Source organism: Excalfactoria chinensis, chromosome 1 (assembly GCF_039878825.1).
Source record: "Excalfactoria chinensis isolate bCotChi1 chromosome 1, bCotChi1.hap2, whole genome shotgun sequence".
Taxonomy (NCBI): Eukaryota; Metazoa; Chordata; class Aves; order Galliformes; family Phasianidae; genus Excalfactoria; species Excalfactoria chinensis.
In genome coordinates, this window is record NC_092825.1 from 91,465,840 (window position 1) to 91,493,499 (window position 27,660).

The following is a 27,660-nucleotide window of genomic DNA, read 5'->3' on the forward strand; positions in this document are numbered from 1 at the left end:
CATCTGATCCTAAGGCAAATTCATTTTGATACGTTGCTTTTGAGTGTAGATATAAAGAGGACACTGATATGAAAGAAGCAGCCTTTCTGGAAATATGAAATTTGGAAAACATACTTCAGCTGAACTTAATATTTCATTTTCAGCTTGCTCTATATAGCTTGACTGGATTGTTTTTCCCATACTCTACAGATGTTAGTTGTGATGCCTGGAAAATAGAAGAGGTTCATTCCATACAGAAGTATGTTAAGACACTGAGTTCAGGTGAAAGGCACAAACTCCCCTTCCCTCAGCTGCTCTACTGTGTGCCCCTCAGCCAGACTGCGGAGTTCCATCAGACCTGAGGATACAGAAGGAAGAGGCAGGTTAGAGCAATGCAGAAGGTATAGAGCGTGGTACTTGTAAGGAAAGGTGCATGGTAGAACTGCTGGTGAAACAACAGAAATGAACACTGACTTGGTGGAAAATAAAGTAGGAAGGAGATGGTAGAAGACCAGAAACAAGAGTAGGAGGGTTTAATGAGAATCTGGAGGTCCAGTTTAAAAACTCAAGGAAAACATGTCCTGTTTTTTACTCACACCTGTTAGACATTTTCATGACTGCACACTGGTAGTATTAGGTCTAAACTGAAGAGAAATTGTGGTTTTGCATAGTTTCTGTGTGGAGTATGGTTGATGGAAAAAGACTGTGTGCTGACAGGCACATTGATTTTTACTCTGAAAAACACTGTGACTACAGTAGCGTAAAATGAGATTCATATTTATGACTGAGAAAGGGAGGGGTAAAAGGAAAATGGAATAAGATTTTAAATAGCTGATGACTCCGAAGACAATTAATGAGATCTGATATTTTTCTTTGATAACTGATTTTTTGGGGTAAGGGAAAAGCAGATATCCATATAATATTGTTTCTATTCTATGTAAGCAAAATATTAAAGTCTGTTAGAGAAAACTGAAACTAGTGTTAAGACTGATAAATTAAGTAAGTAGTGCAAAGGGTGACGATAACAAGGGAACAGTAGAGACATAAAATCTGAAGAAAAATCATGGCGGAGTCTTTCAAACATTTTTCTTCGCTCTTATCTAGATGAATAACTTTCTTAACCATCCTTGTGAGAAGTTATACAGTAAAATTTGAAGATACCATAAATACAGGAAAAGCTGTATTGAACACAAGGACAGAACACAAGGGCAAGCTAGACATAGATGGGATTGAATGCAGTCTGTGAAGAATGAGGACATAAAATTGGGGACCTACATTATCTACCACAAATTGGGAATTCATGATTGTGAAGTGAAAAGGAAAAGCACCTGAGTGTACACATCAGTCACAGAATGTCAACTGGTAAACAGTAATGCAAAAACAGAGGTGTGTGAGGTTTGTTCCCAAAAGTATTCACCAGGAGATATTCATCAAAGAAAGAGAAGCAGCAATCAAACAAAGATACGTTTGGCAAAAACTAAAAAGTTGTAAGATGGCTATAGGTAAATTATTAAATTAGAAAAAAGCATTTGGGTGTCAGTGCAGTAAAACTCTGAGATGGATTTCTAGTAGAGGTATCTGAAGCAAAATCAAATTGAGTGCAATTCCTTTGAAGGAAAGTTAGTGTTTGAAATGCGTGTTAATGTTCAGCAAAACAGTTTTTCCTCTGAAATGGTGATTTATCAAAATTCAAACATTTCAGAAAAATAAAATAAAATAAAATAAAATAAAATAAAATAAAATAAAATAAAATAAAATAAAATAAAATAAAATAAATAAAAAGTGTCATAGTAAGATAAGGAGTGAGATATTTTCCTTTTTGTAGCACTTCCCCAAGAGCTTAGTATATATTTCATTAATGGTCAAACTCACAGAATGCACTTTTCAGCAACCAAACACTTCAGATGCAGTTTGTCCTTTTTATTCTGTTCTTGAATTGGAAAAAAACACAGAATTGCAGAGTTCCATATGAGGCCATCAGTACAGTTGCCATTCACCTCCACTAAATTCCACTACAAGCAGCAGGTTTGGGGACGCTGATCCTGCCAGAAGCAGTGAGAGCAGAGGGTCTACTCTCTGGCCTCGATCCAGCCTGCCACGGATTCCCAAATGAATAGATGCTGTGGTATTTGGGGAAAGAAAAAAAAGGTAGTACATTACTATTAAGAGCGTGCAATGCACTGGAGAGCACTAGCTGACTGTCTGCTGCTCTGGGGGAGAGCTGACTCAAAGCAGCCATTTTAAGGCAGGTGGTGTTATTGTGGACACAAGGAAAACCACCAAATGAATGCTTGCCTGAGTAGATTCTGAATCAAAGGGTCTGTTATAAGTCTCCCCAGGCATCCAGTCATTATGTCCATGGCCTTTGCAAATTTTTATTCCGTAAATCCTATGTAAACTCATGACTACAGAACAATATTAGGAATTCTGTAATTTATAAATAAGCTGTTTCTCAGGGGATTATTGTTTATTAACGTTAGTGGTATGCAAAATTAACCTAGTCCTCTCCCGTATATACTCTCTCTTCTTTTATGCATGTTCCTGTGAGGGAATATTTATTTATAGGCTCATAAATAAAAGTTTAAACTGGTATTAAGTTAGAAAATATGTGACCTCCAATCTTGACACTAATTGGTGTGTATGGACTGTGTTTCATTTGCATAATTTCCTCAGCATGATGTCCTCACTTGTTTTTTTTATTTTATAGGGGAAAAATGTCTTTATTTCAGTAGTGAACTGAGAGTTTTAAAAAAGAAGACTTTCAGACTTCCAGATTAGTAGTAGTTCCATCTTGCAGTAATTCGATATTATTCTGTCACGTACTTTGTGACCTGAAATGCAGTCAGAAACTGAAAATTACATCTGTAGGAACAGATCCTCATTAAGTAATTGTTATCTTTGCTCTGTCCCTTCCACAATGGGGATGTAAAACAAGATGTATATTCTAGTGAATCTTTACTTCCCATGGCAATTCCTGGAGAAAAACCAATCTGAGGAGTTCCATTTTATGCCAAGCTGACTCATTGGCTGATTTCCCCACTGCAACAGATGAGATGTAATCTCAGCTCCCTCCTTATAGCTGCATTTAAGGAAGCAACTTCAACCACGCTGCAACAAAATAAGCTTCTGTTGTCCATACACCATCCTCCAGCTGCCTACAATTGTTGCTAAAGTAATTTAAGTAAGGGATAATTTCTGGCCTACTACTTTTGGTTAGTAGTAGGACTTAGCTTTCTGTTTAACATTAGCACTTTTCATCTAAAGTAGCTTTAGAAGAACTAGTTTAAACCTGAGGTTTAGGGAGCAAAATGTCCATAATTGAGGTGCCCCAAATACTCTGCTGCTTTTTGCAACTTGTTTTAAAGAGTATTGACAGTTTCTAGAACTAATAAACAATGCATTATTTTCTTTCCAGGGCCAGCCACAAGGTGGTTGTACAAATAACAAGTGTAACTGTTCCACATGGAAGCAGAGAGAAGTTGTGCCTATATATATAAACCCATTTCTCTTACTAGGTAGTAGAGTGACACTGCTTGTTAGCTAATGAAAGATAGTCCTTTGGTTTTAGATCTGTTTTTAGTATTTGCTGTTGTTAATTCTGTGATGATCGTAGTGCATACACACAAGAAATAGGCCAAGAGTTGCTGAGCAGGTCTCCTGTGTCTTGTTAGTTCAAATGTGAAATATTGCTTTAATTCACTGTTGCAATAGAAGCCATACGACATGTTGTCATATAAACCTAACATAAGCATGCCTTAGATTACTTGAAGGAATAAAACACACATAAAGCCTGTAGTTCTGTAAGTGAACTGTTAGACTTGAATGCAAGTTGCAATTCAACTTTATATGCGTAGAAATGTTGTAAGATTTGATTGAAGATGGTAAACTGTAACCTCTTAGGTCTGATCACAGCCCTGAATCTACCCTTTCCTTTTGTTGTCTGACATAAGGTATTGTGATACTTTGCAGTAACCTTTCTATTTATATGACCTACCTGCTTCACTCAGTGTTAGAAAACCAGATTAGGAAACTCAATAAAGCATTAGTAAATGAGAAGTATTAGCACTGTAATTTTGGAATATGAATAGAAAGTATATAAGATCTGTGTACTTGAAGAGAGAAAAATGACTGATTTATCATCTCTTGTTAGGTGGGGGGAAAATGTGAACTTATGCCAGAGGTGGAGCAATGAAAGTGCTCACCCATACACCTCTGCTTCAAGAGAAAGAAAATCTTTGAACAGCATAGTTGAAAAGAGACGACACAAAATGAATTTGGGATTAAATTACCTTAATGTTGACTGAGGTTAGCATACTTTAAGTAAAAAGATTATTCAAGGATAAAGCCAAACAAATAAATAAAAGTACCCATACTCTGAATGTGTAGTGTCTGCTAACAGCTGAACAGTATTGCTCAGAAATTGCTCAGTATGTGGGAATCTTACGGCAAATCCTAACTTCACAACAGTTTTCAGATATCTGTTTCAGTTTGATTTAAAGAGAGTTCCATTTGCCAAGTTTTCTGTAATCTGACCAGCATGTTGATATTAAACAAAAGAGAAACAAATCTCAGTGTAAAGAAGCTGAGAGTGAACAAATTAGATACTCTTTTTATCCATTCACCTCCTCCTGTTGTAATCTGATTAATCTAGCTAGGAGTCAGTTGAGGCACTCATTTCTGGGCTTTTGTGCTAGAAAAGTGCCAGTGAAATCCAAAGATTTTTGTTATGCAATTGCGAAACACAACTCATGTGACATACATTAATCCCAATGTATTATTGCATAAGCTAACATACAATAGCTGAAAAGCAGCTCAGTGGCATATTTGTGATGGGGCTAGCACATATGCAAAACACTATGAAAAGCACTCTACGAAGCACTTGTTAAGGCAGCCCTTACCCCTAAGGAATTTACAGCCAGGGAGAAAGAGAGAGATAAGATAAAATGCACCTGGTAACCAAGAAGTGATGCTATTTACATTTTTCTTTTCTGTTTGCTTTCTTTTCCCTATGTTTCACCCCCTGTTTTATAATGAGGTGTTGGATTGGTTGATGTGACACTTGTGAGTCTCTAGGAGGAATTTGACTGAAGAAAAGTAGTGGCTGGCACCAGGTTTGGGAAATCACATTTTGCAAGATAGGCAGCAGAAAGGAAAATACAGACAGTGATGACTGGAGATGATTCTTAAGGCCCAGTTGCTGTCAAGCAATGCACATTTTGACTCCTGTCAAAGAAAATAAGAAGGGAATATTCTTCAGAAAAGGCTAGAAATTCACATTACTCAGAGGATGACTTATTTTTTCTATTCAGATATTTAATGCATAACATTGTCCTACTCTCAACAGTGCAACCTTTTGATGAGCAGCAAGTAACTGTCATAACACTGTAATAGGAACTGAAATGGTGCTATTGCTAAAGATTTTCATTTACCTCGACAGCATTCAGACTAGAGGCCTTGTTTAAGTTCCCGAATGTCATTAAGTTTCTCAGGACTATATGCTACTGAGACTTGCCACAGCTATTCCAATCCATTCAACTTCTCATTAGAGCATTGCTGTCACTTCTCAGCTTCTGCATTGGCCTGTTCCCTGGTTTTCTTCAGTATATACTATCCCATCTGTCTTCTGTATTACTTCCTCCATTTCCTCTCCCTAGTGTTTCCCCTTGTCTCCTTCTGGAAGCATAATATCATTATACGAAATTCATGGCCATGTTCTCTGCTTCCTGTACAAACCTACTCATACCTCTCTGTTGATACACCTTGCAACAACAGCTTAGTCATACCATCTTTTCCAGTGTTTGGTGTTTTTTTTTTTTTTTTTTTTTTTTTTTTTTTTAATAGTCTCAATTTGATCATTTTGCCCACCTCAGAAATGTTTATTTATACTTGGTTACTGTAGTACAGTAGGTGACAGTGATTGTGAATCGAGTTGAATGTTATCCAGATGCACTACAGCAGTAGGAGTATTATATTTATTATAGTTTTGAAATGCAGCAGTATCTATAACAAGTCCAAAACTCTTAGCCATGCCCTTAGACACGATTTGGAGTAATTTATCTGAATAGAACGTGAACAGCTAAACACCTCAATTGACAGTTATACTCAAAGCAGAAAAAGAATTTGATTAATATAAGGCACCTGTACTCTTTAACTCATTTTTAAGATGGCATCTGTTTTCTTGTGAGATTAATTATATACAATACCAGTATTTTACCTCTTGCTCGTTTGTCTAACAATCTCAAAAGTATTATAAATGAAATATTCAAAGCAGTGGATTTTAAAGAAGAAACAGAAAGATAGGAAGACAACAACAAAACATGCTTTCAAGACAGGACTTTTTTTATTTATTTTTTTTTCCTCCATCTATCTAAAGAATTTTGGAAGAATGTTTCATGTCTTTGAAACAAGCAGTAAGGATTAAACAATTGCTTGACAGTTAAACCTCAAAAGAGATGTGAAAACAAAGAAATGCGAGAGGAAACTTTTTGTTATTAATCATCTTTCTTATGTGTGGCATAATATGGGGAACTCCTCTTAGATTACGCTGAGAGAGATCAGCTTTATTCACCTCTTTGCCTGCTTAGTATTATGTGTACCTTGTTCAGAAAATAAGGCTTTACTTTGATATGGATATTTTGCAAAGATTCACTTAAATTTCTCTGCTGTCTTCATAAGTTTCAAAGGAAAATATTCCAAAATTGAGCAAAAAAAAAAAAAACAACATTGCACCTTATAAACAATATACTGCAACGAACCCACTCCAAGGTCAGAGAAATAAAAAAGTTATCCTGGAAATTTTTACTGGAAGGATGAATAGGATTATGACGTGCTCTGCATTATTAGACTGTTGATGCAGCCTTGATGCAACTTTTGTACACTGACAACATAATATCTATAAATCAAGAAGCGATACAGCTTCACAGGAAAACATGAAAAGATTCTTTTGTTGATAGATTATTTTGATGTTCAACATCAAGGAGACAGCCACCTTAAAGCAAGTCTGAGCATTTCGTTCAAAGGGAACTTATGAGGGAGTTGAGACCTCTAGTATGGATTTGAGGACAAGATCTTAACGCTACAGAGAGTTTGTTATGGTTTCTTTCTGAAATACAAAAATGGCTGAAAGACAAAGGTGGCAAACAGAGCACATGCATTGTGTGCAAATAAAACTAAATGGAAGTCCTTTACTATGGATCAACCAGTACTGCAAAACTGCTCAACAGGGAAGTACAGCTGTACATGTGTAGCTGTTTTTGAACAGGACAATCTGAGTAGAAAAAATGTAAAGGAGCAACAAGAAAACGTAGAGGAGTTAATCTATCCTTTCCTTATAGAAATATGGAAATCACTGATTTAGAATATTCCATGAACATAATCAGATAAACTGCTTGATGTTTCAGTCAGATGACTGATGATTCAGCCAAGCTGTTTTGGTTTGGGAGCTAAGATTTAGATGTTTCACTGCTTCTCCACAGACTTTGTCTACAGCAAGCATTTCTAATGCAAAGACGTGTGTTAAGCATATCTGAAGTTAGGTGTGGAAGATGCCTTTATGTGGACATCTTTTCCAAGTAGAACAAGGTACTCCACACATGTGGACACTGAGTATTATATATAAAGGTTGGCTTTATCTTGCCTAATTTCAGGTGTATAAAAATGTCATAGGTCAAGTCTAAAGCAACTGTCTCTCTGTAGTAAGCAGGCAGAAATAGGCAACTGTAAGACGATGCATGCATTAAAAAACCTTTGGAGCTGCCTATTTTTCTGTGTTGGCTGCAGATGGAACAGGGACGGAACTAACTTTTAGACAACTGGCATTCTGTGAGACAGCATTCCTGATAAGGTACAAAGAAGTCATTACTGCAAGGAAGAAAATGCTCTATTAATGTTTGCTTTGGCTTTTATTTATTTATTTATTTATTTGTTAAACGTTTGTAAAGCCACAAGAGTTAAAAAAAAAAAAAAAAAAAAAAAAAAAGATCTATGACTTTTCTTAATCTCTGATATTTAGGCTCAAGGGAAAGAAATCTGGGTTTAACAGAACAGACTCCATTTTGAGGCCAGGGTTCCACAGATCTGTACAATATATGATGTTGGAAAAACATCAGTAAGCTGTTTGCATCAGTAAACACTGCTGCACTCTTATCCACCTGAAAAACTTGGAAATTGAAAGAGCATAGTCAACACTGTCAGTAGTGGGGGTTTTTGCTTAACTCAGTTTCCTTCACTAGACAGTATTATCTGCACATTCCTTAGTAAAGCATTTCTACCTGTCTGTTTTCAGAGCATGGAGCAGGAAAAAGAGAGGGGGAATCACCTCACAAAAAACAGCTCTCATTCTCTATGCATTCTGCCAACTTTTGTGAACGGTGATGGCACTTGAGGAGTCAGCTTCTCTGTAATGGCAACTTCTCTATGATGTTTCCATTTAAGGATAGAAAAGTATATTTCATTTTTGAAAATATAATCTTTTTAAGAGAAGTTTTATTTGATTTTAGTAGAAGCAGTATTTTAAATGTAACACTACTGAAATTACTGCTAAATTCAGGCAATATGGTGTAGTTTAGTTTTAAGTATTTTCCTAATCCACGTGCTGATTCCACAGTAGCATATTTTATCCTGGTTTTACTCATTCCTCTCTCCACCAAGTTCCACATCAAAACATTCCAACTTTCTTGCAAATTAATAATTTGAAATGAAAGGAACCCGTCATTCTAAAATGGGAGAAGACAAGAAACATTATCTGGAGTGCTCACTTCCTTGATTTAACTTACAAATTCACAGCCTAGTGACAAAAACTTCTTTGTCTGATGGTGTAGCAGTACACAGTATGGTAAGTAAGACAGGATATACATTTTTACATATAAAGTTTGTTATCAACATCAGTAGACAGCATAAAAATAGGATAATGAAAAAGAAATGTAAAACATTTAAAGTTTTATATCTTCAAGAAAAGGATTCTTTTTTTACCAGTCTTAAAAGTGCTGGAACACAGAGATCATAGAATTTGAACATCGTCAAACTTTATCTGATGTCACTTTCTACTTCAGATAGTTCAACCTGACACTCTGTTTGGTTTTGCTAAGATGGAGGCTTTACTCTGAAATGACCTCTTTGGCTTTGCGGTGAATTGTTTTAGTAAACAGATGGATCATTTGACTCAAAAAATAAAATAAAATAAAATAAAATAAAATAAAATAAAATAAAATAAAATAAAATAAAAATAATATATATTTTTTTTTTTTTTAAAAAAGTAGAATATTCATTTAGGCCTGCAAATCATTTCTCTGAATGAAAACAGTAAACAGGAGTTGGAATACTGCATGCAACTGGGCTGTTAGTGTCTTTCCCTTCTTTTATGTGATTTATTCTGTGTACTTCATACTAGAAAACCTTTAATTCCTTATTGTATGGAAACATTTGAGGAGTCATATTCGTTTCACTTTATTGGGAGCCTTACAGGGCAACAAATAGTTGTATTTAGTACAACTATGGTACATATTTCATTAAATGTTTTGTTTTCCAGTCTTACCCATAATCAAATGAAGATATTACTTCATTGAAGATATGAAAATTCCCTTAACTCTTGTGATTAGGAACATGAGCATAATCAACTTACTTCTGTTAGTCTATAAATGGAAGAGGTATGAAAGTAAGATCTCTTTCCCATTTTGTGGGTATGGACTATCACATTTTGGATCTAAGTTCATTTTTGTCAATAGAATACTCTTTTTCAATCTGTGGCATGGTTATAGTTGCACTAACAAAGAAAATGTTGTAAATTAGTTGAAATATATAAAATCTTTAAAATACTGATGCTCATCTCCTAGCTAAAGTGTTATTTATGATCAGTTGCATGGTTTGTAGCATGTGATATAGAGAAGACCACTTGATCAACAACTATACATTTATAAAAGACATTTGAATTTCATTAATTTAACCTGTGTTAGGCTCTATGATGCACACTTTTGTCTGCTTAAGGCTTCCAGAAAAGCATTCTATCTTCTTTACAGGAATCAAGAAATGAAGCATTCACTACCATGTAATTGTCAAATATTTTATTGGTAATTAGGTAATATGCCTATTGCCAAATAGGTTGTTTTTACTAATGATAGCAACAATAACAATAATAATAGTAATGTTTGTAAATATCAGCTCTGGAAGTTCATACATGATTTTAAAAACGGAGATCTATTTTATATGTTCTCCTAAACTTGTCAAGAGTTTGGCAGAAACACATCCAAAAAGCTATTTATCTGTTATTTTCCATGAGAACAAATGAAGTGTTCCTTAATTTTTCCAGGATGGGAACTACTCTCAGGCAGTGGGCTGTCACCTCAAGCAGTTAGGACACAGAAGGTGCAATAGATACAGAAATCCACAATTCCCTAAGGATTAAACTAAGTATACACAGTAGTCTAAAATGCTAATATTTGGCTTTAATGTTTTTATTACCACCTCAACTTTTGTTTATCATTTGAATCCAATGCCATTTTATTAAAAGGTTTGCCATCTGAAATGATGTGTCAAAACAATATGATGACATCTATCTATTCAAAATTTGTCTTATGGGAACATTTTTGATTATTCAAGCTCAACTCGTACTTCTCTTGCAATAAAATAATCTTTTTTTATTGTTAAAAATGCTCTGTGCTCAAATGTGGAGAAGATAGGCTGGCTATGAACAAAAGCAGCTCTCCAGGGAAATGCATGTCCAAATTGTAATCAAGAAAATCCTTCATGTCTCTTGTTAATTGGTGATTTTCCCTGCATATCTGATGGGAAGATTTATGGCTTTGAGCAAAAACCTCTTTCAAGGGATTCTTAATAAAGGTTTAAGGGTGGGATTTTGAAGAATGCCAAGGGGACTTCTTTTGAAATCAGTCGAACCTCCCCCTCCCTCCATCAAAGCACATTTGAATCTCTCATTCATGTTTCCAAGAAGTCAAATTTGGCAAATGTTTATATTTTTTGCCCTGTGCTCAGAAAGAACCAAATGACAAAGCCAACAAAAATATCCTAAACCTCTTCTATTTATTTATTTATTAATCAGTACTTTGCCTATTTATGGCAATTCTAACAATTCTACAAAAGCAGCTGTGAAACATGACAGGGCACTTTTAAAACTGTTACTTGATGAATTCTGTGGTCTGGAAGATGTTGGCGTGTTTGATATTTATTCATGAAAAGTATTAATTAACTCCTTGGGAATGGGTAGAATCTCACTAAGCTTTCACTAAGAGCTCAGCAAGCTGGACAGAAAACGTCTCAGGCTAATTTTCAATATTTCTTTCTGTTCCTTCCCTAATAGATTTTTTCACTATATGTACACTTAACCGTCCAAATGATCATTCTCATTTTCTTAAAAACAACTAAAAATATTGACCAAGGATATCACTTAAGTCCTAGTGCATACTGCTTTAACAGTGGCTTCATTCTATAGTTACTGTCATGTACTCTCTGGGTAAAATATAAGCCAAGAGCTTTAGAAAGTTTCAGCATTTGAAATACTGAAAATCTAACATGATTTTCTACGCTATAATCTATATAATCTGTTATAATCTTCACAGTCTTGATTTCCTGACTTAGAATTAACTTGAAGTTAAATGGACATCTGTTGGTACTTCTTTTTTTCATAGAATTTGGGACTTCGGCAAATATTTTTACTTGAGAAATCTTGAGAGTTCTTGAGAACTTTGTAAAAAGTTTGGTATTGTTTAAAGTCAATATGGTTGTTTTTACACAGAATCTCTGTATTGGTAGAAGTTTATGGTGGCTTGAAGCTTCCATCTTAGAAACCAGTCTTAGAACTCTAAATCACCTAAAAAGGAAACCTAAAGTTGGCTTTTACCAACTTATTACCAGCAGAGGGCATTGCAGCGTAGTTCACAATAAACAATACGGCATTACTTCTTGGAAACAAGCCTGAAAAGAGCAGACAAAAGTACATTGGAGTTTTGATAAGGATCTTACCGAAAGATGTGTGAACTCTAAAATAACGTTACTGAAATTGCTGCAAAGGTATTCCCATGGTAATCATAGATCTCAAATCTTGTAAACCTCACTTGTTACATTAAATCAAAATGCAAATACTGCAACATAAGCAGTACTGCATACCGCAAACTGGCATAAAGAGTAAATATGACCTACTTCCTTAAAATTCTGGAAGCAAATTTAAATTTTACATAATAATAAATTACAAAAAAGAAAAAAAAAAAGGAAAAAAAAAAGGAAAAAAAAGGAAAAACAAAAACAAAACATCAATAAAGACAACCAACTGTATGTGTGAATATAACCTCGAACTTCTCATGCAAATAGTTTTCCATCCCCATAGCTAAGAAGTAGCTCAGTAGTGCTACATTTTCATGGCAGAATGCAATGTTTTGATATTGCAAACCTTTGTAACACCATTGACTTGCTGTTGCTTTTCTATTTACTTAGCTAAGGAATACTGCTACAGGGATAGTAGGTGAAAGGAGTAGATCCCAACTAACATTCTCCCCTGCTGTGGTCTGTAAGAATTTCACCTGGGACTTCCTTTGGTTTGAGTATGTATTTAGTCTGATATTGCTATTTGAAATAACAATTCTGTTGCTTCAAGTCTTGAGATTTAAAAAGCATCTTTTTTCCGTTCTTGTTGCATTCTTTGAGGTTAACTATGAGTCCTTGCAGCTCTGATGGTGCCCTTGAGCTAAAAGTAGAATGTTTTCCCAACAGTATAGTTGAGGGTAAACGCAGATAAATTGTGTCTACTCTGTAATAACTTGGGAAATAAAAACACTTGTTCATTTACATAAAAGAGAAGGGGAAGTTTTTGACTTTTCTTTTGAAAGGAGATGGCTGCATTTTTATTCCTCTACCAATGGTAACTTTCTGATTTACTCTTGTATCTTCTCTGAAGAGCTGAGAAGAGAGAAAACTGGAACTTTTTCATGTGATCCTCGCTTGCTATCATGTGTACACTGGAAGGCTCCATTATGGCATGGCACAAATAGCGCTGACTTGCAAGAGGCAGTCAGCCCTCCACAACCTTTCACAAACATACTATTTTTCAAATGTTTTTTTATGCCAGTACTGTTTTGTTTTGTTTTGTTTTGTTTTGTTTTGTTTTGTTTGGGGGGGCGGGTGGGGGAAGGAAAAGAAGCAGCTGCTGGCTTTAAATTAAATGACAAAATCTCCGGGAAGAAGAGGAGGAACACACTGACGGCATGTCTACACAGTCAGGAGCAGATACTTAAGTGTTTGCTCCTTGCACACTGAGAGCCAGGCACACAGAGCCAGCTGCAGCGCAGCAGCCATGTAGCTGTGTTATTACAGTAATGAGCCTGAGTTAATAAGGCCTGTTGAGACACAACCTGTGTTAGCTCAGCCTTGGCACTATGATAGCATATTTACTCAGCTTCTGGATTGGAGCTGGCTCATGTCAAGCCGTCTCAGAGAGTGGGAGGAATAGTTGTGTTACTGGATGCTCCTAACTATGTAGACATACCCTGACAGATTTGTCCTTTGGGAGGTTTTAAGGAGAACACATGCAAGACCAGTTTTCTTTTTAATGAAATATTTAGCTGGGGCCCAAGGCCTTTCCTCGAGGTAGCTTTTGGTTGCTCTTTTTTAATTATTTTTTTTTAATTCTGAAGGCAGCCTGACCTTCTGTGAGGAGGTGCATGCAGTATGGGAGCCTGGTACTGCTGTTAGCTGCACAAAGCTGGTAGGAGTTCTTTTAAAAGAAAACAGCCTACTGTGTTCATGGGTATACAAGTCTCACTGTCAGCATTCTCTCCCTCAGCAGCAAACCTTATTTGCCCTGCAGATTCTATGCTTTAGCACTGTTTTCAGCTGAACTTTATAATACATTTGACATGGGCCTTTCTTACCAGAGTCCTATAAGTGTTAGACCAACAATTTTGAGGGGGTAAAAAAAAGTAGAAAGAAAACTTGAGAATAACTCCAGATCCCAAAGAGGTAGAAAATGCTTCTAGCGGCCAGAAAATTTTTTATTGTGTAGTAGAATCAGATGCTTCTGTTACACAGAACTCCGCTCTCTGTTTTGTGGGTGGAGGGTTAAATAATTTGTGTTCCTTTCTTTTTTTCTCTTTTTTTCCTTGTATTGTTTACTTCATGCCTTTTGGTTTTACCTAAACACACTAAATACATCTGTATACATTTTCGGTTTGGTAATTAAACTAAACAACACGTGTTTTCACAGCTCTCTGAAAGCATATTTTTAAGTGCTTTTGATATGGATAAGGGTTGCTGAAGTGTTTGTATCTTTAATTTTTCACCTATGGTTTTCTGCAAATAACTGCAGATTGTTTGTATGTACTCTGAATGTGTAGAAAGGGCTGAGATTGGGCTAGCCCTTACACGTAGAGGACGGCACTTCCACTTGTTCATTAAAACAGACATATTACCACTTCAAGTGAAGCATACTGCTGGCATAAGATTTTCACTGCTTTTTCCAGTAGCATACTGTGCCTACTGACGAGTAGTGTGCACTTCTGACACCAGCAAATAAGCATATCAGCTTAGGGCAAAGACTTGTTTCTCCTCTACCTGTTCTAGTCACACAGCACACACTGAAAAAATTCAGGGGGTGTAATAAAATATATGCTCTAGGCATTAATATTGGATGTCTCTATCATTTGTAGTCCTTACTTTTACCCTTCCTTCACTCAGGGGTAGAATATAATATTAGAACTATAGTAAGCATTTTTTTTTATTTTTTTTATTTTTTTTTAATTAAAAGAGGTTAAATATATGGGATCAGATAGGCTTTCATCATGTAATTATAAATTGTATGCTGGCTATTTGAAATTTCAACATGCAATTGAAAATTGTACTGTGTGAGCTGGCTCGGGTATCTGCTTTGCATTTGACTGAGTTAATGCACTGCAGGTATTCAGCTTTAAGTGGCGTCTGCTTTAAATATGTGCAGTAATTCAATCAAAGAAGTAAGATGGATAGTTTATGTAATCCTTTTCATCTCCAGATTGCTAAGGTTAACCTTAACTATTCCTGAATTATAAATGCATACAGCAATCTCGAACTAATATGTGCAAAAAACCTTTTTTGATGGCCTGTTGAAAACCATGGAATAGTTCCTTCTTTCAAAATATAATTGAAGGAACCTATGGGCCCTGAATATCATTTCTTCCACTTATTTGTAATCTTAAACAAAAGTTTTGTGCAACTCATTTAGAACAGTCATGTGTGGTAATATTAAACCCTTCCTCTGAGCCAGGAACGTAGGTAATTTTCTCTTCAGAATTTTGGATGCACCATTCTTACTGCCCTTTTCAGTGCCAGCAGATTCTGTGACATAAATGGGAACCCAAAGGGAGATCTTACAGAACAATAAAGCTCTGTTGAAGCCTTCACAATTTGAGGAGTAATTAAATAAAGAAGAAGAAGAAAAGAATAATTTATGTTTGTTAGTTCATTCATTGCCATTTGGATGGGTCTGCTTGCTACCTCTCTAATAGGCGATCTGAATGATCCACTAGGTGACACCCTCAGACTCTTCCTACATTCTGTATAGAAACAAGGAGACAGTGAGTACTGAATGGCTCACACATTAAATAGCTAAATCAAGTACTGAGATTTCAGGGACAGGTCTGTCTTTGTTCAGTAATATCAGAGATAACACTGGTTTTGAAACAAATACTGTGTTGTTTGTATATAAATTGCATATTAAGCTGATTAGCATTTTATCATTATCAAAAACAAAGCCATAGAAGAAAAGTTGTATGTATTATTTCCTATAATTATAATAATTTTATAAGGCATTTGAGCTGGTGTGCTGAGTAGGCTGAATAGAAAATATGCCCTTAGCATTTCTTAGTGGAGGAACAGAAAGAATGTTTCTTTAGTGATTTTTTTTTTCCACTGGGGATGTGCTATAGCACCTTTCTGACAGAAATAAAAAGCCACATACAGCCTTAATATAAAAAAGTATTAAAGAATAAACATCAGTGGAATTTTGAGTGTTTATGCTAATGGTGAATTTTTCTTGTATTCCTTTATGTTGATAATGATGCTTTATAAGTCCTTTGAAGAAAGGATATTTTGTCATGTTGTTTTTACACACCTAGAATAATGAGGCTTGAGCTTATTTAGGGTCTCTACCTATGAATTCAACATAGCAAATAAAACCTTAAATCTTACTGCTGTTATTCCTAACTCAGCAATGGCCATGAATACTGTTCTAAGTGCTGTACTGACCCAGTGTATTTCATACTGAAGTCTGAATACACTAACTGTGCAATCAAGTGCAGCATAAAAGAAATAGAAGTTGAATATCCATATGAATGCAAATAAAAGGCAAATCATCTTAAGGCCTTAACAATCAAATGCAAGAAATTATTTCTTTGAATATCATGTTTAAACAATGACCATTCAGGTCAAGAAAGAGACATAAATTGACTGATACTGAGATGGAAGTCACGACATTTTTTTGTTACACATATTAATTATCCAAATTTATTATGCAGCAACTGCAGGTTTTCAAGGCATTATCTGAAAAAACAAACAAACAAAAAAAAAAAAAAAAAAAAAAAAAAGGAAAGGGAAAAGGAAAATACGTGGAATTACATGTGAAAATAATAGTTAGAATTATTTGTGCAACTTTACAATAATCTGATGGACAAATTACAATGCACTTTTACCTGAACAAGCCCTCCGTGATGTCAATGAAAGCTTCGTACTATATAATCGTACTATATAAAATAATATTACTGATTTTGTCAGACTCATTCCCAGCCTCAGAATGCTTAGAATGATAAATCTTGTGTGTATATATGTATACATGTGCAGATGTGATTGTATAATGTACACACGCGCTCACAGAAGTATTCCTGGCAGCTAGCTCATGGAGATAACTGGGAGGCAGTGTGGTAGTTTGAAGACCAGGAAGGTAAGAGTCACTTGAAGTTCAAAGAGGTTTTCGTAGAGAGGGTGAAGCTGGCCCCATAGCACAACTAAGACAAGATGTATGTATGATGCCTTTAGAGAAAAGCAAGCTGGAATCTTTAGTAGTTACAAAAATTCAAATTCTTCTGAGTAATGTGGAATAAATAATCTTTAAAAGCACATTCTCTCTTGTGTCAGAGGCAGCTCTGATTTCAGTCACTTTGAGGAAAGAGTGCCATCTGCTGAATCACAACTATCATTTCTAGAGAACCTTTTCTTAGAGCTTTTCCAGTCAGAGCTGAGTGTCTCAAACATAGGCACACATTTGTGCACAGGCGTACTGCCTCTCTGCTGCCATTTGTCACACGGCAACAAAATGTAATGGAATATTGTCAGGAAGGCCCAGTCTCTACTGTCATATCACCAACATCTGCATCTGGCGTTGTGGGCCAGCAGAAAAATATAGGAGGCATTATTTTTGGAGCAGCCCTTGTATGTATCTGTATAAGTCTGAAATATGGATGGGGTTTTGAAACAACATAAATACTACACTAAAAATCCAGCCCTTCAACTGTTATACATTCAATGCTGTAAGAAATTTGAATAGAAATATTAAGCGCTGGAACTGGAGCTAATTCACGGCAGTGAATGCAGTAGATGGATGTTCTTGTACAATCAAATGCACGCATTCTATTTTCTAAAGTCTCAGAACTTACCTGTGTTTTTGAAATTCACTTAAAACCAAGACTTTGTCAGAAGAAATGAGGTGATTCTCTCTGTGCTTTTTGGGATCAAAATTATCCGTTGATAAATTCTAAAGCAGAATGTAGCTACAGATACGTATACACGTACATCTCACCATCAAGGACAGTAGGGATGCTTGAACTGCACACATTTTGTAAGAACATCTGCAGAATTAAAGATGTCAATTACTTATAAGATATTCTAATGAAGTTTTGTGGGCTTACAATTTGAAGAGATTCACTGAACTGTGCAGCTGTTGTATATTATTACATTCTAAAAGAATTTAAAAAGATAATTAGGCCAGTATATATCCACTCCCAGTAATTTTTCTGAAGTAAGAAAACACTCACAGCTAACCATTATGCTGAGGAGTATTTGAGGGAGTACAAACAGAACAAGTTTTGGAAGCTCTGGTGTACTTTCACTCTAGGTGCCTAACACACAATGGATTCACACATCTCAAAGGATAAAGATTTCCTTACAGCGACAGCAACTATCTTACATCTCTGTTAAAGATAGGGCAGTTGAGGCACAAAACATTTAAAATGCTTTATTTTACTCTCACCTCACGATCAAACACTAAGGTCAGCCAAGCTTCAGAGCTTTAATCCACTACTGTGGATTACAGCGCTCTGGATCAGGCTGCCCAGAGGAGGTTATGGAGTCTTCTTTGGAGATATTCAAAACCTGCCCACGTGCTTTCCTGTGTAACCTACCGTAGGGAACCTGCTTTAGCGGGGGGTTGGACTGAATGACCTCCTGGGGCCCATCCAACCCCTGCAATTCTGTGATCCTGTATTTAGAATATCACTGTATCTGAAAGAAAAATAACATCCAGAATACAGGACTTCAGTACAGCATTACCTGCCTGTTTCTGAATGACCTGAGAAAAAAGAATGCATTGATCTAGAAGCCTGTTATTTCACCAGTATACAGGAAATAGATTTATCTTGAATAGAGAATTAGTAAAAGCTTTATTTACCTTTTCTCTAAAGCATATATGCTTACAGCTAGATATAAAGGAAATGGGTTCATTTATGTTGATAGATGGTACATACATCATATAAATGAACTCAAATGATTATTATTTTTTTTTTTAAGATTATGTGGAGTATTTACAGCTTCATTTAAAAACAGAAACACCTACAAATGATACAAGTAAGTGGATATATGTATACATTAATTATATGCACATTCCCAGAATGTGTAAGCTCCCTGTAGAGTGACCTGCTTGCTCAATCGTGGTTTTGCCTTTTTTAAAAGAAGCAATGGATTAAAATTTGTAATCCAGCACAAGAGAAGTGAGCCTGTCTCGACACTGATAGTAGTATCACTACAGAAGGAGTAACAAAAATGCCCTCAGAATTTTATCTGTGGTGGTCTTAAGTTTTCTTTTCATCCTGGAGACGACATAGTCTGGGCACCAAGGCAGTCTGTGCATATGGGAACTGGAACAGATACTTGAAGTGAATATGAGATCTCAGTATCAGAAATTTTTATAGATAGGGTTAAAATACTTTTGCTGTTAAGATTCTGTATATCTGACCCTGCCTTGGAACAGGGAGGTGAATTACATGAACTCCTGAGACTTCTTTTCAGTCCTGCGTGTGACTCACATTTATTTAATCAAAACAAAAGAAAAACTAATTCATCGAAATCTCACACTTCTCATTAGGGTTCAGGGATTATCCAGGACCTATTCCCTGTTGTGTTTTTTTGTTGGTTTTTTTTTGCTGTGTACTTTAATTCTGGAGGTGCTATTTAAGTTTATAAAGCACAGAATGATTGCGTGAGGACAGTGTTTGAGCTGAAGGAAATAGTGTTGGTGAGGTAAGGCTTGAAGAAATCCCTGTGAAGGGGGGATGTGCTCATTGTGGAAAGTAGACTAACATAGATTCCGTGTACTCACAAGAGCCTTTTTTTTGTTGGACTTTTAGTCCTATGCCACAGTGAGGGAGGTAAAATGGGGCAAACTTCGTGGCATGCCGGCATGAGTGTGATGCGATTGATGGAGGCTGTGACCGCCAGAACCTGTTTGGCTGATAACAATGGAGGGTGCGCATAAATCCTACGACGGGAAATAAAGTAAGGTTCTTTCTCTGGAGTTTTATTATCCTGCTGCAAGAAAAGGCTCATTTGTAATGGGGTTAATATCTTCAACATGTTTCTTGGAAATTAAATTTCTTTTTTACATCTCATTCAATCCTTACAACCTAATGAATCAATCCTAGAAATACATGGAGCATTACTGTACCACAATATGTTGGACTTGTCTGACAGCAGTCTTTCTTCTAAGCCTCCCTCCCATTTCCACCTAAGGCGTTAAGTCTTCTTGCTCCACCACTAACTCTTGTGCCACAAGATAAAGCCCATAGGGGCTACACCACGCTGATCATGGTGTAGGGCAGCTCACAGGCCTCTGTGCAGGACTTGGCCTTGCACCCAGTTGTAGAGCAGTGATCTGATAAGGCTTATGCCGGATGTTTGGCCTATGCCTGTGGCACAGCCAGGCCTTGTTGCCAAGGATCATTTGACAAGCCACAGCCACGTTGCCCCACTGGGAATACCAGGCCACGCTCTGACTACATAGACGTGTATTTGTTATGCCGCCTGAGAATGCAATTGATAATTATGGCAAGGGAAAGGGAAGGGAAATAATCAGGGAAGCCGTGATGAGAAAGCAGGGCTCCTTGGCCCCGGAGGTGTTATCCAGCATGGGGCCACGCTGTCTTTGGGATGAGGGTGTGTAACCCTGCAGAATTTCCCAGCAATTGCAAACCATGCTTTCAGTACAAACGAGGCCTTAACAGACTCAAAGCTATTTCCAGCCTTTTGGGGTTCTTGAGGGCTTAATACGTTTGCTTAAGTTTGGAGTGGGAGCTGCTCTGCGAGCACTGCTGCCCACTCGCCTCACGCCGCGGTCCCCCTCCCAGAGGCAGCCTAGCACCACGCCAAGGCACTGCCAGGGGCAGCTTCAGCCTGCCCGGGGCACCTCTACCGCCCGCCGCGCCCCGCGCGGTACCTTCTGCGGAGGCGGGGCGGGCCGGGCTGCGTAGGGCGGAGCGGGGCGGGGCGGGGGCTGCCGGGCTGCGCCGCGCCGGGTGCGGGGCCGTGTAGGTGCGGCGCCTTGGCGGTGTCCCGTGGCGGCAGCAGAGCTTCGGGGGCCGGGCGGGGAAGCCCGGGGCGGCCCAGCGTGACAGCAGAAAGTTGAGCAGCTTGCTTAGGGGCAGGCGAGCGGTGCTGCTCCTCCTCCCGCCGCCGCCGTACCGAGGGCGGGTGGGGGCGTCGGCCCGGGGAAGTTTTGCTCCCTCTCGTTTCCTTCCTTCTTTCCTTGCCCCCTCTTGTGCCCTCCTCCGGCGCTGGGGAGGGGGCGAGCGTGTGGTTCCCGCGTGCAGGGGGCGGCGGCGATGCTGGGTAGGGCTGGGAGCTGCCGCCGGGGCTCCCCTGCGTGAGTGCGGCCCCCGACGCGCCCGCCCCGCCGCCTTCCCCCGTGATGGGAGCGGGGGCCGCCGCCGCTCCGCCGCCGCGCTCTGCCCGCCTCCAGCCCCGTGCTCAGTGACTCGCGGGAAGGACGGCAGCGGGAGCCGCTACGTGCGCTTCGCTCCCGGAGCTCTTTGTTGTGCGCGTCCCGGGCACCGAACAAAGTCTCGGGCCGGAGGAGTAACTCGTGAGCGGCGGCTGCGGAGAAGCGGGGCTCTTTTGTGTTCTGTCGTCGCTGTGGATGGTCCTGGGAAGTGTCACGGAGGAGCGCCTGGGCCGAGAGAGAGGAGAGCGGGACCGGCTTGAGCCCGCAGCACCCGGGTGTGACAGTGCCGAGCGCCGCGGGATTACGGAGCCTCGCTCGCATCGAGCCGCTGTGGGATTACAAGTGGGGGCTCTTCTGGCATGAGACTGTCTGCAGGCGCCACCTGAGGACAATGGTCGCGGAGTTTGCTCACTTTTACCTCTGTGGATTACTCTGCCTCGCCTCAGGTAACCGCCGCCGGCGGGAGAGCCAGGGGGAGCGGGACTACGGCGGGGGGCGGTAAGGCTGCTCCGGACCTCTCCGCGCCTTCCGTCCCGGCTCTGCCGGCGGGGCGCGGGGGCGGCTGGAGCCGGCGGGTTGGGGGGAGGAAAGGGAGGCGCTGGGGCAGGCCACTGGGCGCACCCCATCGGTGGGGGCGGCGGTAAGCGGCTCCCTCCCGCTCGTTCCGCTCGGCCGGGGCTGGGAGCGGGTAGCGGCTGCAGGTAGCGCCTCTGCCCCGCGGCCGCCGTTACCGTGTGCGAGGGGCCGCCGCCGGGACGGGGTCTGCCTCGCCTCTCTCCTCGGTTAAAGTTTATCCATGTGTGCAAAGTGGAGTGTCAGCGTGATAAATGGGAGAAGGAGAGATGACTGTGGAGATAGAGGGGATTAATGGTCATTAGTCACTGTTTGAGCGGGGCTTATGTGTGTTGGGGCATCTTATCGTGCCAGTAGATTAAAGATAGGGCCGTACTAATAGGGTATTGTTGATAGCAGATTCTGTTCGCCTGCAGATTCTCTCTTTAAGCGCCCTATCAAATTGTGGTGTTGAGGAATGCGATGGAGCAGAGAGTATAATGACTTCAGGCCGGGTCCGGGTCCCTCCGCTTCGCGGTGAGGCGCTCAGTGCAGCGCTCCGGGTTTTGCGCGTATCTTAATCCGAATGGAGAGGTCCTGGGGGGATCTGGTGCTTGGCTCTTGTTCTCCTTTCTGCATAAGCTTCCTGTTATTCTTAGGAGACCAGACCTATCTGTCTGCAGCGTGCCTCCACGCTCCCAGCAGCTCCTTTTGTCACGTGTTGAAGTGAGCTATGACTAAATACAGCAAAACCTCGCGTTACGCCTAACATACGAGTCGGTGCCCAAGCGAACCTTAATTGATTTTTATAAGTTCGTTGAGGACCCCTTTGAGTAATTAAAGCTGTGGTAGTGTGGGACACCTGGTCAGTAAATGAATGAATAAACTTTTTGAAAGCCTTAAGTACACTGCCTGAAGCTTTAAGTCTTAATTATGTCACTGAATGCAATAACTTATGTCTGTTTCTAGATGGTATCATAAATTTAACTATTACATTTTTTGCTGTTAGGTATTAGGTTTACCTCTGTGGCTTTGAGCATGGAAAACTTTGCATTTCTCTCTCTTTTGAGAGCAGCTCTGACCCTGTTCACTCTAAACTGTCAGTTGTGCCACCTTTGGCTTGGTCGTCTCCATGTTGTGGTTGGTGACCCTGTACATAGCAGGGAGGCTGAAACTAAATGATCATTGTGGTCCTCTTCAACCCAGGCCATTCTGTGATTCTATGTTCCTTTATTTAATGGAAGAAGCAACAGAAATGGGCAGTCCTTTTCCTTCTGTACCAAATCCTCCCACATATGTGGCCTAAGACACAGTGTACTAACTCCCTTCTGGACTGGGATATTCCTGGTTCCAAGTTAAGCAACAGGTTTTCAGAGTTGTAGGGATTTTTTTTTTTTGTTGTTTGTTTTGTTTTGTTTATTCTCTCCTGTATCTCTCAAATAAATGCTGAATGTGTTTGTTGTTTTGGTGTTGTTGTTTTCTGTTGCTTTTATTTTTTGCCTTGGGATAAGGACGTTTTCCCTAGTAATGTTGACTCCAGCTGAGTACTTGGGAACAAAGAAACAAAGGAAAGTCATGAATGTCTGTGGAGGTTTTTTTAAATTTAGCCTTGTAAGTAAAGCCAATAACAAAGACTGAGACAAACACCAGAGGGGGACTTTATTCTTACTCCCTCACCAGAAGGATTTCTCTTTCTCTAAGTTATGATGTGGTCGAACAGTTGGTCTTGCATGGAACAATAGGGATGCTGGAAACCTTAGGCGTGACAAAGTTTGAGGGCAGATGGTCTTAATGCAGAAGGAAGGACAGGAGTCACCTATAGCTGTTTCTGCATGGATATCCTTTCAGTTCCATTGACAGCTGATCTGCTTGCAGGTTGATTGATCCTTTCCTCCCCTTTCCGCTGAAGGTTTGCACTTCCCTCACTTGCAGCTCTTCTAAATGAACGGGTTGTGTGGTCACGCTCTAAAGTGGATGTTGGGAACTTGTGCTGAGAGGTGGGAAATAACTGGGGGATGGGGAGCAGGGAAACCTTTACAATAATAAAAAAAGATAAGTAGGTTAGTGTTTGTTAAAACAGTAATTGGTAAACCACTTAGTATTTAAAACCCCTAATTCTTACCCTGATGTTGCCTCTGTGAAGCAGCTTCTTTCATCTAAGCCTGTGGTTAATGAATGCTGCATAAATTTAAATTTGGAATCGTTTTGAATGCTGGAACATAGCTGCTTATTCTAACAATGTAATTTCAGTGCTGCTTTGCATAAAGGTGAGAAGAAAAATTACTTTAAGTGGTACTTCTCTGGTGTCCTTGTTTTCTTGAGTGTTCACCTGCCTTCCTGCCCCTTTTCTTCCTTTTCTTTACAATCCATTGAGTTCTCATCTCTCCTTCCTCCCACAAAATAATAATAATAATAAAAAAAACAGATTGATGTGTTTGGGAAAATAAAACATTTTCAGTGATGTAATGCACATTCACTGCTCCAGCAGTCTGTAAGGCTAAGTACGTCACTGGCTGATTTTCTGATCTCTTGACATAAATTTTTATATTTCTACAGAATGTTTTACTGCATTGCTGATTCCCACCTGCTAGAGGTGTTTTTCACCTACCCAGTCTGTGATATCTCATACCAATTACTGTACTTCAAACAGGATTGGTAAATTTGATAAAGGGATTTTAGGCTGGGTGAAGTAGGGCCTCTTACAGATCTGAGGCAGGCATGGTTTCCGTAGATAGTTCTAGCCAGTGGAGGGCAAAATTGTCTCTTACATTCCTTTATGGGAGAATCATCTTCCAGTGGTTAATAGTTTAAGGGTGTCTGTGGAGTGTCCCTGAGGTCCTTTCCAGTTGGCTGATCTACCTATTGGATTAAATAGATCAGCAATTTCTTTGTCACATCTAAGTCTGTGCTTAAAGGGGGAAGCTTCCCTTCTGCAATTAGAGAGCAATCTGTAGCTTTCATGAAGTGGTGTTGGAGTATCTCCAGTAACATTTCTGAACTTTTGTCATAATTTCAGTCTGAAAATTGTATTTGGAAGAATAATAATTAGAATAATCAAATTGGTCACTCCAAAAGTAATGCCAGCAGAGGTGACCTGCTGCTGCTGTTGCTGCTGTTCACATCTACTGGTTGGTCTCCACAAGCATTTAGCAAGCACTGATGAGTGTTGTTTCTTCCACGTGGGTGAATTCAGTTACACACCTATGCTTCATCCATGCTTCCAAGTCAGACACCATTCTGTCAGACTGCCCCTCTGCTGCCATCTCTCACACAGCCACAACATGTAATAGAATATTGGTGGGAAGATTCAACCTCTACTGCCATACCACCATCTACCTCTGACTTCATAGGTGATGTCACAAATAGGAAGCATTCCTTTCAGAGCAGACTTCATATAAAAATAAAATAAATAACATATAATTACACAGTAATTCAAAGGTTTCTGAATGTCTGAGCTCATGACCTGTAACTAAGTAATCCATGAAAGCATTAAAGAAGCCTGTGTTTTTTCACCTATCCTTAATGCGCTGTTCTAAGTAATTCTGCTATAAGAATATTTAAGAAGGATAGCTGCTTGCAGTTTAAAAAGCTAGCCAAACTTTCAGTATGTTTGAGTTCAGATTGTTAAAGAAATCACTGTGTGCTGTTACTATTTCCTTACCTGTGTTGGAACTTTTTCCAAGTATCCAGGTGTTTGACTGACTGATTACCGCTCATCTGTGTGAGCACTGATGTGATATGTTGAGAACAAACCTCCCCCCTCTTAAAACATTTGCATTAGTATTATTTCTGTTGTGTTTTAACTAAAAACACTTTTTCTTTTTTTTCCATACAATTTAGTAATTAATTTGGATACCTTCAGAAAAGAAAAACATCTGAACTGGCTTTTTTACTTGCTGTGGTCAGTGTTTGTTGCCAAATGCTTTCTTGCTTCTATTCCGTGTATTCCTCTAGCAGTGTCCTGAACTAACATAGCGTGAAGGCACCAGCTGTAAAGCTCAGGGTTTTGAACTTTGCAGGACTGCTGTGTGCAATCTGTAATACTTAATGAGAAAACATTAAGTCATATGAAGTGTACTTCAGAATCTACTGTTCAGTCTATGGGATATAATTTCTAGTTCATTCTACAAAGGCAGATGAATAGTTACACATATTACCAGAAATAAGCAGCACCTGGGTAGTGGTAGTGTTTAATGTCAAGCATTAGTGTGTGGTATCCATGCCAAATGATGTGTCGATGTAAAATACTCAGGAGGTGATTGCCATGGAGGTTCTGTGGGGGATCAAAACCAGTCTTCATAAGAGGTACAGATTATAAATGATCTCTTGAGACACTTAACTCTAAGAAATCTGTTGTACTTGGGAAGAACCTATTCACTCTCAAGTAATACTCCTTGTTTGGCTCTTAATCTTCTTAAATAACTGAAAGTTCTGTTTCGCAATCCTAAACAAGTGTAATATTATGCCTCATTAGAGGATGGTTTTGTCTCATTAAAAAAATATACTGAGGTTAGCAAGTCCCATGGCTTGTGCAGCTTCTGAAATTTATTTTTTATTTATTACTATCATCTTTAAATACCCTGTATGAATAACAGTCACCTGACTTTGTATCATGGTAGCTATTTCAAAGTCTTTTTTAAGTGTTTCTCTTTCATACTGAAGATCATCCTTGTCAATGTGTTGAATTTCTTGTGTGCGCGCACTTGTACAGCAAAGAGCATGGCTTTTCTTTGTTAACAGTTGTTAATATTTTGAGGTTATTTTGCGGTCAGGAAGTTAGTAAAGACCTCGTTCTTTCTAAGCAAACTAAAGGGCACTCAAGAATTTTATATGTTGAGGTTCTGACACATTTTATTTGTATATTCAGCTCTATAACCTCGTTGGGTGGTGATAACCTTCCTTAACTTTTCACCGGAGTGCCTCTTCATAAATTGTAGAGTAAATAGTGAAATAGCTTAAGTAGTGACTGAGGTGTATTACGAGTACAATAAATTGTGTAAACAAGAGAAATAAGAGTGTTTTCCTGTTGGTGACTAGAAGCTTCAACAAGAGGTGAGTGTAGAGTTGTGTAGAGATACGCTCAATATCTAAAGAAGTGAAGAGGTGCTTCAGTTGCGCTTCTCTTCACACCTTCCTTAGTATTAAAGTAGGCAATTCTAGTGTTAGAATGTAATGGTATATTTCACACATAGGTGAATTTCTCTTGGCTGAAAATTGCATCACCCTTAAATCAGTTTTGGTGTGGATAGAAGGGCATAATATGTGAAGAAAGAGAATGTTTTATGAGCACAACTGTTTTCGTCTACAGGCTTGGGCTGTTGATGGTAGCCAACTACATTACAATCCCAAATTTGAGATCTCTGTACTATGGAAAATCAGGACAGGTGAAACTGAGGAACAGCTAGGAGGCTGATACTAAGTTACTGATTTTCAGTCAATTGTGCAGGGTTCTGTTATTCTGCTGTTTTATTCTGTTTTCTTTTTCCTTGTTAATTATCAGAATACTGAAAGACTTGGGTCAGGTACTGTAAGTTACCATTCCATGACATTGATGATAAGCTTTCTTGAATTAATGTGTTGGATTTCATTCTGGATGCCAGAATTTTTCTAAGTTGACAAAACGTTTTTTAAATCATCAGAAAAATCATGTATTTAGCCACATAAACGTTAGTGCTTGATTCCAGAGCATTTTTAAGAGATGAGAGGTTATGCCTCTCAGAACAGGAATGTTTTAATTGGTGTAAAAACAGCAACATAAAATTAGCTAGAGGAAAAGTTGGTTAACTATTCTCAGTTATGAACCTGTAGTTCACTTCATGTATAAGTAGAAGTGTCCTTCACGTTGATGAAACTATGGATGGAGGGTAAGTGAAGTGTATATAGTATTGTGTCCCCCATGACCAGAGAAGCCATTTCTCCTTTGTGAGGGTCTTCTGAATGGATAACCAAGT

At 38.9% G+C, this 27,660-nt stretch overlaps 1 protein-coding gene across 8 annotated transcripts in view; it reads left to right on the forward strand.

Moving 5' to 3' along the window:
* The window catches only part of ROBO1 (roundabout guidance receptor 1), a 684,763-nt gene that overhangs the window by 357,911 nt on the left and 299,192 nt on the right, over window positions 1-27,660 (forward strand). The window contains exon 1 of one of the 8 annotated variants that reach the window (XM_072346412.1): window positions 21,174-21,603. The exons of the other annotated variants lie outside the window; for them this stretch is intronic. Coding sequence (XP_072202513.1) covers window positions 21,549-21,603 — 55 coding nt within the window. The 5' untranslated portion in view covers window positions 21,174-21,548. Of the gene's footprint in view, window positions 1-21,173; window positions 21,604-27,660 lie in introns of those variants that run through there. 8 annotated transcript variants of the gene reach the window in all.